The sequence below is a fragment of the Zosterops lateralis genome (assembly GCF_965231275.1).
Source record: "Zosterops lateralis genome assembly, chromosome: 2".
Lineage (NCBI taxonomy): Eukaryota > Metazoa > Chordata > Aves > Passeriformes > Zosteropidae > Zosterops > Zosterops lateralis.
Window position 1 is genome coordinate 48825166 of NC_139763.1, and position 14175 is coordinate 48839340.

Here is a 14175-nt window from a genome sequence, read left to right on the forward strand (position 1 = left end):
AGAAAATGAATCAATATTGTTGGCTTTTCATGGTTGCATTAACTCCTTAAAAGAAATAGCCTCAGAGCTTGTTGCCATAAAACATGAGATGAAAAAGAGCAGGGAGGATTGGTTAGTACCTATTTTGCCAAGTAATTTGACTGTAATTCCATGTTGACACAAATACTGCAGAGTGCATTTTTCAACATGAAGTACAAAAGAAATAACCAAAAAGCATTAAGTCTTAATTAGCAAAACAAAGCAATGCTTTATTATTTGCTTCTTTTTCATCTGGACAATGAATGCAAAAGAACACAGAAACAAAGAGAAGTTTAGAAGGAAATCCCAATAGGATATTGAACATAATACTTAACTTTCTTCTTTCCATAAAAAGCTGAGAAGTAGAGGTGCCCCTAAAGTTTTAGTCACTATCAGTTATCTCGGAAAGATTAGGAAAATGAAAATGTTTACATATGTATATTTTAAACATTCATTACAGATACAAAACTCAATACAGCACAAGCTTAACACAACATAAACCTCACTGTTTTTAATGTTAGTAATTAAAAAGCAGAATTCTAATAAAAAATAAAAATGGAGGAAACTATTTGTACTTTTTTTCCTCAAAGGTGCAACCAAAAGCCAATGTATTTTTGCAACTGAGATTCCAGTTGTACAAAGGTCTGAGAGATGCCTTCTCCTATTTAAAGGAGAAGCACTAATTTCATAAAATTTAAAAGAACCTACACATGCATGAACAGTAGACAGTACCCTTTAAAGAGATGATATTTATAAGAACGTAATGGTATACCTTAAATGAATAAAGGGAGAGGTAAAACACATTTTCTACTTTCAGAGCTTTAAAAGATTTTTTTTCCTTCATAGATTACTTCCCAAATTACCTCGTATTTAAACTAGTTTGTTCTTATGAAATTAGGCAATGTATTTATTCTAAACAAGCATTGTCAAGTAGTTGGATGATTTTTTTTAAGAAGCACTCAATGCAGATGTTGTATTTATAGTGACCTCAAGAATGCAAACCTCCAAAATTACATCTACTAATAACTAAACCTTTAATAGCCAATTAACAAAAAAAAAAATGTATATAGCTCTAAGATTAAACAAAATTTAGAGACTATGCTGTTACAAAATATATTTTGACATATTTCCTAAGAAGCAATTAAAACAGTCATTTATGTAGAGTTATTTACAGGGGACTCAAAGTGTATCAGTTTTAGCACAAACCAGTATATTGGTTTGAATTTGATAAAATATTGGCGAATATAAGTTTGTGACAAAGAACTCTGGGGTTTAGTAAACTTAAAAATGTTCTATACAATCATCAGATGAATCTAAATTATATTAAAAAAAACCTGTCTGAGCTGGTTAATCTGAATCATTTAATGCATTTTATTGTACTCAGAGGTTCAGATCACCAGGTCAGTGGTACATACAAGCTGTGAAACAAGTTACCACTCAAATCTTTCAGATACAACAAGCACAGATTAACTGAGTCTGACTGTACCTAATCTATACTTACAGATAGTATTGAAGTAAAAACAAACTATCTTTTTAACAAGCACATATACAAATGTGCTAAAACAAAAGGCAGCAATTATAAATATTTACTAGAATGACTAGAACTGGTACTTGATCATAAGCCATCTTGTCATTCATTTTTGAAGCCATATTTTCATTAATTTGTCTTCTGGTTTTAGTAGCCTTCTATCTTATTAACTTGGAGGGTTACAGATCATCTGGAAGTTTCACACCAGCATAGGAAAGGAATGTCTGTTCGATGCAGTCTGGAGATAAAGAAAAAGTTGTACTTCAGTTCATCACTGTGACTCACTAGAAGCAGCGTTGCTAAGTGACCAGCAAACCTGAACTGCAAGCTAAACAGCAGACTCCCCATCCCCCATGTCAGGATGGGAGAAAAACCCCAAAATTTTACTGTTATTTTGTTATGATTTCAAAAGAACACCTGAATATTTCCAACTGTATGGGTGTTACTTGTTATTTATTAAAACTAATAGTCATTGTAGAGGAGTCACTTTGAAGGAGCTTACTTGTCTATGCAAGAACAAGGACATTTAAATGTGATAGCAATTAATTTGAACTTATTGTTTCAGTACTTAAGATGCTTCCAAAACCTAATATTCATCTCTCTAAATACCCCAGAGACCTTATGAGCCACAATCTGCACATCTCAGTGGGGCTTACAGGTAAAGAAAAAATTCAAGGCCAGTGAACTCTGATAGGACAGTTCATTAACTCCAGTAAATCCTGGGTTAAACTGTTTTGTCCCAACACAGAATTTTAACTGCAGAAGAGCAAGGAATCCCAGATTCCATTATCCTACACTTTCACTATTCTCAAACTACAGTTCTCAAATACAATTTAGTCCTAACAACTGGTTTTAAAATAGTATTTTTAAACTTTACTGTACTGAAAGCTAATAGATATTTTCAGTCATGTCTACAGATTTCAGTATTCTGAAGAGGTTACCACAACACTGAGAAAAGAAGCCATATCTAACTATTGCAAAAAGGCAATGCTGTCATGTAGTTCCCAATTTAGATTGGCTGCTAAAAGGCAATATACACCTTAGTAAGTTAATTAACTTACTGTATAATTTGGAAAAAAAATAGCACACTTAAAAGAAATATTATGTCACAGTTATGTTAACAGATTCTTTTCATAAACAAGTGTATATTGTATAGCACACATCCATCATTAGCTGTTTTAAAATGTTTATCAATGTCTTATATAAAAAGAACCAGGGTTTTTTTTCAGTCACATACTCTCTCTGTTTTCAAGCTTTAAAAATATGTTGCAGGTTACTTCAAATTGATCCTGCGATGAATCCTGGAGAAAATTTATAAAATACTTTTTTCTTTTACAGCAAACATAGCTTCTCAGGTACGTCAAAATACAGTCTTTAAGCACTTTTAGTAAAGTGCAGGGCAATGAAAATGCTGCAATACTTATTTCTAGGCTTAAAATTATCTTTTCATGCAATTTAAATAAAAAAAAAGTTGAATGCAAATAAAGACCCCTGGTTTAAGTTACATAGTGAAGTCCAATAAATCCACTTAATGGATAAATAGTATTAAAAAAAAAAAGAGAGTGGATATGTGCCAGACTGATTAGTCAGCTACCTGAAGGATACATAAAGCACATTGTTGCATACACAATAATCATACTTGTACATGGCTGTCTTAATCCAATCATGTAAAGAGAGACAATACTCAACTATTGTTTGCATGTTCAGACCCATGTCAATCAGATTTAATATGCAGGCAGATTAGTGCTTCCTAACTTGCTGACAACAGGTTGACTACTAAAGCCAGTTTTCCAGCACAAAGGACAGTATCCTGATAGCAGCAGATACTCTTTCTCAGGAAAAACAACATGCTCTTCCCAATTTTTGTTGCTGAACATTTGTTCCAGGGAAGACTGGAGGCAATGAGGATGCATTATTTGTTTCCAAGTAAGAGATTTCACACATCTCCAAGCCCATGAAGAACATATATACAATATTCATGACAGATGTTCAAAAACCGTGCAACTTCTACTTCATCACAGAAGTTTGATTATTTTTAATATTTCTTTCTTCTCCATTTTCCTGGGAAAGATAACCTCATCACTAAAAATGGCTTACCTTCAGTACAAGAAAAAAAATCTTGTTCTGTGAGCAGCTGCCATGCTTTCAGACATATTTCTGACTTTAAGATAATTAACAAAGCCTCGAAAGAACAGAAGGAGTCCTGAAAGTGTAGAAAATGCACAAAATTAAGTATATTAACATAAATACACACTATCCCACATTCTCATTAACATAATTTTTAAAATCTAGCCTACAATGTAAATTGAAGTCTTTATTTATCATTCACAATTCAACAAGCAAATCAGCTTTCATCTTGTGATATAAGGATTCGATTTTATGAGAGGTTTTCACAAATTTTAGTGATTTTTAGTTCAAGTGTCATCTGCTAAAAAGACTGCATAAAAATACCTACAAAGAAGAAAAAAAAATCCTGAAAAGTAAAAGAATCAATTTGCAAATTCTTTTCAAGCAGAATTCTCAAAATAAATTACTAGTGTGTTAGAAGAGTACCTGTTTACAAAATGTACTTTAACAATGTGCACAATAAATGTACTGTAAGTCAAAAGAGGAAGAAAAAAAGACAAAGTAATAATTGCTCTAGCAAGAAGCCAATAATGAACTATAGCAGATTATGGCTTGGGATTTAACCCAAATCATAACCTGCTATAAAAAATGAAAACGCATCTGTCCAAGTGGAGGAAAAAAATTGCCAAAGAAACTTACTCAACATATGTCAATATTACAGTTTTTGTCAACTCAAAATTTCAAAATTTTTAAGTTATTTACATTTCACTGCATTTGAAAGAATATTTAACTGGAAAAAGATGTACATAATAGTCACAGAGAAGTCACATTTGCAATAATGGTACCTTGAAGATATATCCTTATGTGAATATACAAGTGTGCATTAAAACTCCAAAAGTTCAAACAAAAATCTAAACTGAGGTTTTACAAGCTTAGGATTTAATTCTTATCTTTCCTACATGATGTACTTTTTCTTCCTGCTGTCCTGGATGAACCCCTGATTTTTTCCGATGATCATTTCTTCTCTAAATTATTTTTGTGATTTTTTTTTAACTTTCCTTTGTTTTTTTTTAAACCAAAGCTTCATTAGGACATGCATGCAAGCAAAAAAAAAAAATAAAAATTACAACAGAGAACACTCTGTTAACCAGTGGAACTTCATCTAAGCCAGACATTTCTGTGATTAAGGCAAATTCTCCATACAGAAGAAAGCAGTAAGATCTTCACTGTAAGTCTATTACAAAACCTGCTATTCAAAGGCTACAAGACATAGTCCCCCTTTCAACTGAAAAGAGCCTGAAACAGCAAAATGAGGGCAGGCAGGTCTTTAGGTGCTTGATAGCATATTTTCTGCATTTTGCATGTTGGAAAACCAGTCCAAACTCAACCCATATTTTACATTTGCCTGTTAAGGGAAGAAAGAAAAACCACCCCACTTTCCATTGTCTTCCTCAATAAGAAACATTGGGTAACATTTAAATTTAAAATTTAGAATTGTCTCTCTCCAATTTTTTCACTGTACATGACAGCTCTTTGGAAGTAGACTACTTTGCTTTTCCATGACGCCTAAGCAGACCTTTCCAGATGTTGAAAGAAGGAAAGCGAGCAGAAACAGATCAGTGAACACCAGAAGAGAGGAGATGGCAGCAGGTGGGCTGAAGGGTGTCAAAGGGCTAGGCAAAAGAAGGACGCCAACTCATTCACTCCTGGAGAGATGCTGGACATACTACTTTGTGTGCTCTAACAAAAGGTCATCCAAAACAACAAAACACAGATCTGGTTGGCAGTGTTCCCATGACATGATAATACTCCTCCATGTCCTGCTAAGTAGCTTTTCTAGGCAGAATCCTTCTATGGTGTTCTAGCGATACCATACAGCCACTTTATCAGTTTAAAAATATTGTTGGCATATTTCATGAAAAACATAGCACAAGGGAATGCTGACTGCCGGATGCACACTGTATGCCTCAGAGTGCCTTTATTCCAAGGCTTATTATAAACTTTGTGATTTAAAGAAAAAATAAAACATCCTCAGACACTTCAGACCAAAAATAAGGCTTTCCCAAATTAAAGTGAGCTATTTCTTGAACATGTGCAAAAGACTAGTAAAAAGAAAAACTGCCGCTTTTTTCCGTAGACATGCGGGAGCAGGGGGAGTGCTAGGGGAAGAACGCTGTTTTCATCCTAGTGAAAAAAGGTGTCAAACCTCAATCTCAGGCACCACGGGGCTTGGTTTTAATTAAAAACTTATCTGGAAATGTTTGTGCCTGCAAAGAGTCATTTCCCTTCAATGTCTGTTTGTGCCTGCAGAGAGTCATTTCACCTACTTCAACACAGCCTCAAACAATATGAAAACATTCAAGGGACTGATGCTGTGATGTGTTAAATATCTGCAGTTTTTATGTATTTCAAGCAACCAAATGCACAATAGCAGAGTAAGGTGGGCATTAGAAAGTCTGATGAATGTCCATGAACACTACTAAAAGGCAGATAGAGAAATTTTCAGGTAATGTTGTTTAAGACTTTTGACATATCTTGCAAGTTAAACAGCAAGTAACAAATAGTGAAGGTCCCAGAGTTGGTGTTTTTTCTTAACTTACTCAACACTTCATTCTAACATCTGCTGTTAGAATCAACTGACTCAAAGGGAAGAGTGCCACCTACTGAACCAGCAACAGTTTACCGTGCTCCCAGAGCTGGAAACAGAAAATTAAAATGCATAGCAGCACTCACTTCTGTAAAACAAAATTGTTCCAGATTCCATATTCAAATTACAAAATCCACAGTTAGAGAAAGGTTATGGTGGTTGGGATTGGTATATCCTCATTAAAAAGAAACAGAAGAGCAGAATTTGATGTTCATAAGACTTTGAACATGGCCAGGCAGAGTCCTTAAGAGAAAGCTGACATCATGGGACTGCTGTGATCAGCAAGCATGAAGCCATTCTCTCATCCTACTGAGCAAATGCTAATGCAGTTTGCATTTCAAAGGACTCAAAAAGGACATTTTGTGACCTGTGCACAAGACAGCAGACTCCACCTTCCTGGGTTCAGTCACATTTCTTAAAATTTAATACTTGACATATAGGTTTTTACATGTAAATACTACTTATCACTCACTTTTCAATATGTTCTCTACATAAAGCCAAAGTTTCATTACACGGTTCTGCACCCCTAGATCAGTAGAAGTAGCTTAAAAAGCACAAATGACAAGTGTGTTTTACACATAATCTCATATGCAGAACAAAATTTTTTGAGTTGAAGGATATTTGAATAGTCCACAGTATACACAATAATACCACTATGGGAAGCAATAATCTCATGACTACTAGGAAAATAAAAACAATGTATGAACTACCAGCAGTTAAGGAAAAGCATATAGGTAAACTTGTTACAAAACTCTTTTTTACAATTATATGATTCATCTTTGAGTACTGCTACATCAAAAAAGAAATGAACTCAACTGCCACTTACCAAGTACGAGAAATATCCACCAAAGCCAGTACTGTCCATTGAAATATCCAGTAAAATAATCTGAAAACTGAAATTCATACATGGGGCTTAGCTGCAGTAAGGTAGATAACTAAGACATACTTAATGCACTATGCAAATAGAGAAAGCATGGAGGAAAAAGCAAGTTAAAATAAAAGTAAGGTAGCCTACTAAAATGCAACACTAGCATTTGTACAGCAGTTTAATACACAAATAAAACACTTCTAGTGTCAGTTGGTTTACAGCAAAGTAATTAAAATTTTCTAAAAAAAGTGTGTCTGTGTACCCGTATAAATATATATACACAAAAAACACCCTTGTATTACTTGTCAGTAATCTGACTTTATTATAATGAATCACCACTTGTTGATTTTCCCTTTTTCCCCCAGTGCCTGCCATCCCAAACACATTACAGCAGCCTGCTGCTTTAGATATTAACACGAAAAGCCACATTAGTTTAATCTTATCAGACAGGGATGTTCTGCTGACCCCACAAAAGAAGAGCTTTTGACCTTCTGTATACCCCCTACTGTTAATCGCTGCCACGAATACCAGCCCCATAAAGACCCCCAACTCATTAAAGTCTTTTCATTTTCAAACCAGCATTCAGTTCCCAGCAGTGAGCTGAACACAACTAAATGAACCTTGAAGTGCCATTTCAACTGTTCCTTCGAGTGACCATGGCAGACAGTTTTGTCCTCCTGTGAAGTGGGAGGCAGCTGGAGGGCAGGGTGTGATCATACTGGAGACAGGTATCTGTGCCTTTACCAGACTCCAGACTTCATGCTTCACTGATAAAAAGGCTAATCAAATATCTCCAAAACCCACACAAAAAGTACAAATGGGGAGATGAGTGAAGAGTTGCCAGAAGAAATAAAATAACCTACTTAGCAGCTCTGCACACTTTCCATACACTTTTACCCTGCTATCATTCATTATGTTTACTGCATCCTGACAATGCCTCCCATTTGCCCTTTCCAGGACATTTCAGTACATCAACGAAGTAGTAATGAAGGGGAAATAAGAAACCCTGAACAAACAAAAGAACCCCCACAAAAGCAACAAAACAAAAAAACTCAACAAAACAACAACCAAAACCAACCAACCAACAAATACTAGGCCACATATGCAACCAGATGAAAATTTAGGGCATTTAAAGAATTCCAGATAAAATTGTATTTTTTTTTCTTCAATTAATCCACATATTTTCTCCAGAATAAAGCCAAATCATGTGAATTCTTCGAGGGTTTTTTGTTATGTACTCTATTCATCTCTATCATCAATCAAAGAAAAATAGCAAGAAATAGAATTGTGAAGTTGAACTAAAGAACTGGTATTTACATTATCCCTATATAAATACTCCATTCCCAGGATTTTGACAACACATTGACATTGATCCCATCTCAATTGTTAAGTCAGTATTTTCAATTCCCTAGACTTTATATGTGTGTGCATATAAACACACACACACACACATCAATATAATTTCTCAACAGTTACAATTTCATTTAATTGGAAAGAAGATTTACTGAAACCAACAATCAAATACTTGCCCACATGCATTTCTCTCCTCTCCTACTCTCCTTGGGCAGAATCAGCCATGACTGTAGAATTTCCCCTATAGTAAAACTGTGCTTTTGTTCCCCCTGCTCTTCCTTCTCCCCAGTAAAAACTGATACTGATCAAGCATATGTGAATTCGGGCTGTTTAGACACTAAAAAGTTTTGTATCACTGCCCTTGTGTGACAAAGGGTGACAAGCCTTTGGAAGATCTTGAAAGAAAGGAACAGAACAATTTGGTGCACACAGGCCTGCTTGTGTGTCACCATTAAAATGACTGTCAACACACACATAAGCTTTCTGCTCTTGTCCCTAGGAAGGAAGACAACAGAGAAACGTGATCTTCATTATGAAAAAAAACCACCCCTGAGTTATTTGAATTGGCCAGCTCTAATATTTTTGAATTAGTAATGGATTACATACAATAATTTAATTATAGTCTAGAACACAGTAATTCTGCAAGGAAGTTTAGCATATATTAATTTTTATAGTTGTTTTGAGCATGTTTTCCAGGAGAGAGGAATAATAAAACTGACATAATGAGCAAGTTCTGCCCTCTGTTTATATGCCTTAAGGGAAGCTGAAAATATCCCAAACCAACACATGATTGAAAAATTTATGCCTTCTCTCTCCATTAAGATGAATTCCATCTCAGCCCCTGAATTCTAACAAATACATCAGAATCACGTCTGGTCCACCAGCATTTCCCTGCTCTGAATGAGCAAAAAGGAAATTTAAAAAAAAGCTCTAAGAAGGATGCAATACACATTGAGGAAGGACAATGCAATCTTTCAACAATATTTTTACTATCATGCTAAGACTAAATCAAGGTACTAACACACTCAGGAAAAAATGTTTCTTAAAATATCCCTGATGGCAGAAGATGAAAGATATAAGTTATCCAAGATATTTTTCTTTGCTAAAAGGGATGGGATTTTAAATGTAGTGTCTCACAGATATGTAGAATTCAAGTTCAGAAAGCAGCATTACATTTCATCTAGCATCCACTTAGCTAAGTAACTTTTATTTGGCTTATGTGCCTTTTGGAGTATCTAGTTTTGCAGTGAAAACAAGCATTTTAGAAATCAAGCATTTAAGAGTGGAAAAATGTGACTAACTTCATATTTAAGTCGGACTTGATCCCATACGTATCTTACAGAAAATAAAAGAATCAAATACAAGGAAGAAATGTTTTCTTATATTTCCTTCCCAACAGGCCAAGACATTTACAAATCGTTTATAAATGACACTATAATACCAGTGATATTTAGGTACTTGCTCCACTTCTGTGAACTTTTAAATACTTGTACAAGGAATGAGTCATTCTGCATTTATTTTAGTGGAAATATGAACATCAAATGCTATGTCAGGTAAAAAAAAGTTATTTACAATTCCCTTATTATGCCCTTGAATAAATTGTTATGGATTTTTTCTACAGAGTCTGTACAGAGTGTGAATCGAGGAACATACCCGTACAATGAGAATCCATTTGATCAGGGAGAGACCAAATCCACAGATTGCACCATACCTTCCAGCTATGGTATTTGTTATACAGAAGGATAAACAAAATCCAATCCAGTTGAAAATAAATGCCACTATAAAATAAAAGAAACAGTAGCTTCTGTTAATTTGTATAGCTAAGCAAACAGACTTAACAGTAATTTCACTTTTAAACTACTAAGGACATGCTTACACAGTCAGTTAATTCCCTTCCGGTAATTCAGGCTTTCAGAGATTGACTTTGAACCCAGACATTCTCCATGGTATAGTCACTTAATGACAAAGCAAATGGTAAACAGGCTGGAACCTACTACTTCACACAAGAAAAAATTCCAACATAAAAGGAAGTATTACACTGCAATAGACACCAGATTATACTGGACATGAAAAGCAAATTCAGAAAAAGGACTACAACATACAAGTTTTGGATTAAAACAAAGAAGAAAAATCCTTGCTACGCTTTTATAACCAAAAATATAGTTATACGGACACATGTGCATGTATCAAGGCTGCATATTCAGCTTTATCCAGTTTGGATACAACAGAATAGAAGTATCCACTCTTGCTCCATAAACTTAGTGTAGAAATGAAGGTAAGTGAAGAAGTTGATGTTTCATGGATCTCTCTTAGATCTATACTCATGTCTTCTCTTCTAGGTCTATGTTCACAAGACATAAGAAGCCTTGGAAGCTTTACATAGAAGTTTAAGAAACCAATGAACAAAAAGGACATTAAGCATAACTACCACTATTGCTTCAATTCACACTTTTACACAACACCCAGTTCAGCAACTTAAAGTTTCATATCTGCATATGTACTTGGCAATCAGCATCAGCATCTGTTTTGACTTCCGGCTGCATGCATTACATCAGAGTGTGAGAATTCACAATTAGAGGAATGGCCAAGCTTGGGAGTCAGTGATGGCATCCAAAAATAAAATTGCCAAACAGAAGAGCTGGAGGAACTGATAGAAGAAGGTAACTCCAGGATTCTGGAGAGGACATGACAGTGGAAATTTGAAAACATTAGAAAACTCCACAGTAAACACAAGAATCACAGAGGAGGGAAAGAGGAATGGAAGAGAGGCAGAGGGGAACAAAACCCCTGCCCACAAATCCTTAATGTTTAAAATCCCAAACTTAGCTACATAAAATTCAGACATTAAATCAGAGGAAAGTAAGTCTGTCTCTTCAGTTAAAGTTTGAATACACAACTAGGAACAGAAAATTGCTCAATAGTTTTCTTTAATTGAAGCATTTTGAAATACTATCTATAAAAAAGCACTTTTTATACTTAAATCCTTCTTCCAATTATTCTTCCAATAATCCACAGGAAGATGCAATGATGTACTCACAAATACAAAATTAGTCTGTAAAACTGCAGCAGGATTCCATGAACTTTATTTAAACTGAAGTTCCAAGAGAAGTTTTGGAAAACTTCACATCAAAATAGTCATTTAGTACAAGTGAGAAAACACCTTGCATTGGTCAGAGATATGGGTAACAGATGATGGGCAAAAAAAAAATCTTACTTTTATACAAATTACTAATTTAAGAGGACCCAAAAAAACACTATCTAAAAAACCCCACAACTTTGAACAGATGCTGATCCAAACTGGCATATACAGAGGAAACAAAACCAATCCAACCCCTGCTAAAAAAAAAAAAAAACAAACCTCTACAGAACATTGTGACTCTAACATTTACCTATCTTTCCAAGATACGTTTACATTTCAGAGAGCCTGGATAAACTGTTTTGATTTCCCTATTTTAAGCAAGCTTAAATAAAAATTAGAGATTTCCCAATCATAAATACAGGAGGGGGAAAAAATTAGTTTTGATAAATGAAGAGGAGCAATGACAATTTTACCCTACTTTAAACTCGGACCAAAGGAATATTCAAAATAGAATCCACTGTCACTGCACAAGTATTTGATGGATATTTCACATCAAGGTATTTGTCCAGCTCTTGAAAGTAAAGGCATCAGCATGTTCCAGTCTTGTCCACAGTAAGGGTTTTTTCCTCTATAATCAGCCTGCTGTTCCATCAAGTTACATAAGCAGCTAATGCAAGCAGAAAAGACATAAACCTTATAAAAGTTGTAAACTATGCAAGTTCACGCATTCCAATAAAACTGAAGTACATACAGAAGAAAAATCTCATTATTTAAGTTTTTATCTGTAACCATTTGCTAGAATACTCGTACAATGAGGACCTAATCAAAAATCTGTGTCTTCAGCAGCACAAGGAACATGTTACTTCCACCTCTCTAAAACTCAGGCAATGCATTAGGGAGATTCTCCCAACACTGCCTTGGTGTTGCATCATTTTAACAAACTTAAGAAGGACAACAATAATGTCCTCATGTTTTCCATCTTTCCTATTACTTCTGTCTTACATCCCATGTCCTATTAGTACTTTGTCCACTCTCCTTGTCTCATTCTGGTTACAAAATACACTATTTACTTTCAGAAATGCATCTCCAGCTTCTGAGCAGACTACAATTCCTTCCAATTGCTTTTCTCTACATCAAGATCAGCCCCGTTTGCCTATCTGTATATCTTTTTCCATCATGTGCATCCATATGTATCTTCTGTCAGCCATGCAAGCTCTGAGCTTTATACTGTATCTAGTAAGAGTTATTGCAGTTAATTCCTGTATATATTCCTGCCTCAACTTACTATTGCAATGAAAGCTGTCCATAATTTTCATCCCTGTGTTGCCATAGAGAATCCACAGCACAAGCTCTCCCATTAAGCTGAGGGAGAAAATGGACAGGCGAGGGGAGTGACCAATAAAAGGAATTGCGTGCATATTTCTCTACCATTATCAACTTCCTCCTCTATCTACTAGAGACAGCTAAGTTCCTTGCTACAACAAATGCTGTCCTCCACTATTTTTCTGTGTCCACTCACTTTGTGAAATGCAAATGACCTACTCAGCTGTTCAAGAGATGATCTCATCCTTCATACCACATCAGATTCCATGACATTCCCACACAGACACTGTACCTGCTATGACACTAATAACATGCTATCATAAGGAAAGCCATTCTTAAAACTGAGGGGGAAAAATGAGTGAGCTGCTGTGAGCTGCTGCAACCACACTGATTCTAAGTAAAAAAACAATTCCTAACTTCTGCTTGCCCATCTTCTTCATGCAGTCAGGTTCTGTGTGCATACTGTAGCTCTCCACTGCAAATCAAACCACTGTGCAACAAGAATTGTCTTCTATCCCCAAAGTGATTACATCCCTACTTGAGCTCAAATTTCACCTACTGTCAACTTTCTTTTAATAAATTTCAGAAATTTAGGTGAAACTCACACTGACTGCACTGGCATCATGATTTCAGTATCTACTTTTGATACTCTAGCACCATTCAAAAAAGTGGGACTGATATAAGCATGAGTTTTGAATTTTGTAACTCCTGAGGTGATGACAAGAGGAGAAAGAAAGCCTATATAAATGTAATTTACATAAAAAGAATATACACATTTGCATTATCTCCTCATGACAACAAAACTCTTAATGAAACACATAAGAAATTGGTTTTTTTGGGAAGAGGAGGGTTAAACTAAAGCGTTGGTGATCCAACGCAGAACCTACATTTATGCTGTATTTCTCCTTAAGGTTTTCAGTAAGATAATCCCAGCCAAAAAATAAAACACAGAACTTTTGAGTTGTACATATTGAAATATATCAGATGAAATTATAATGACAAGTGTATTATTACACTGTGGTTTTTCCCCAGTTGCTCCAGCACTTCACCTGCTGATCTTTTTTACTTAGCCTTCTACCAGTACACATTAATCACCTGTTTTAAGTTTATATTCAATATCATGAAAAGAAGCCAGTAAAACTGATCTGAAGCCTTATGTTCCAAATTTTAGCCATGGCTCAAGCCTGTAATAAGATTGGCAACTACATATACAAAAAGCAACTTATGCCCTGCTGTAGCCTTTATTCCACAATTTTTTTTCATTTACTTACTATTTTAATATATAGCAAACA

General features: G+C 35.0%; 1 protein-coding gene across 2 annotated transcripts in view; it reads right to left on the reverse strand.

Moving 5' to 3' along the window:
- Positions 1-223: 223 nt before the first annotated feature.
- NDFIP2 (Nedd4 family interacting protein 2) overlaps positions 224-14175 on the reverse strand; it is a 44891-nt gene continuing 30939 nt past the window's right edge. For both annotated transcript variants that reach the window (XM_083884981.1, XM_083884982.1), the window contains 4 exons: positions 10135-10259; positions 7087-7153; positions 3644-3749; positions 224-1784 (listed from right to left, as the gene is read on the reverse strand). In XM_083884981.1, coding sequence (XP_083741107.1) covers positions 3646-3749; positions 7087-7153; positions 10135-10259 — 296 coding nt within the window. In that variant the 3' untranslated portion in view covers positions 224-1784; positions 3644-3645. The remainder of the gene's footprint in view (positions 1785-3643; positions 3750-7086; positions 7154-10134; positions 10260-14175) is intronic.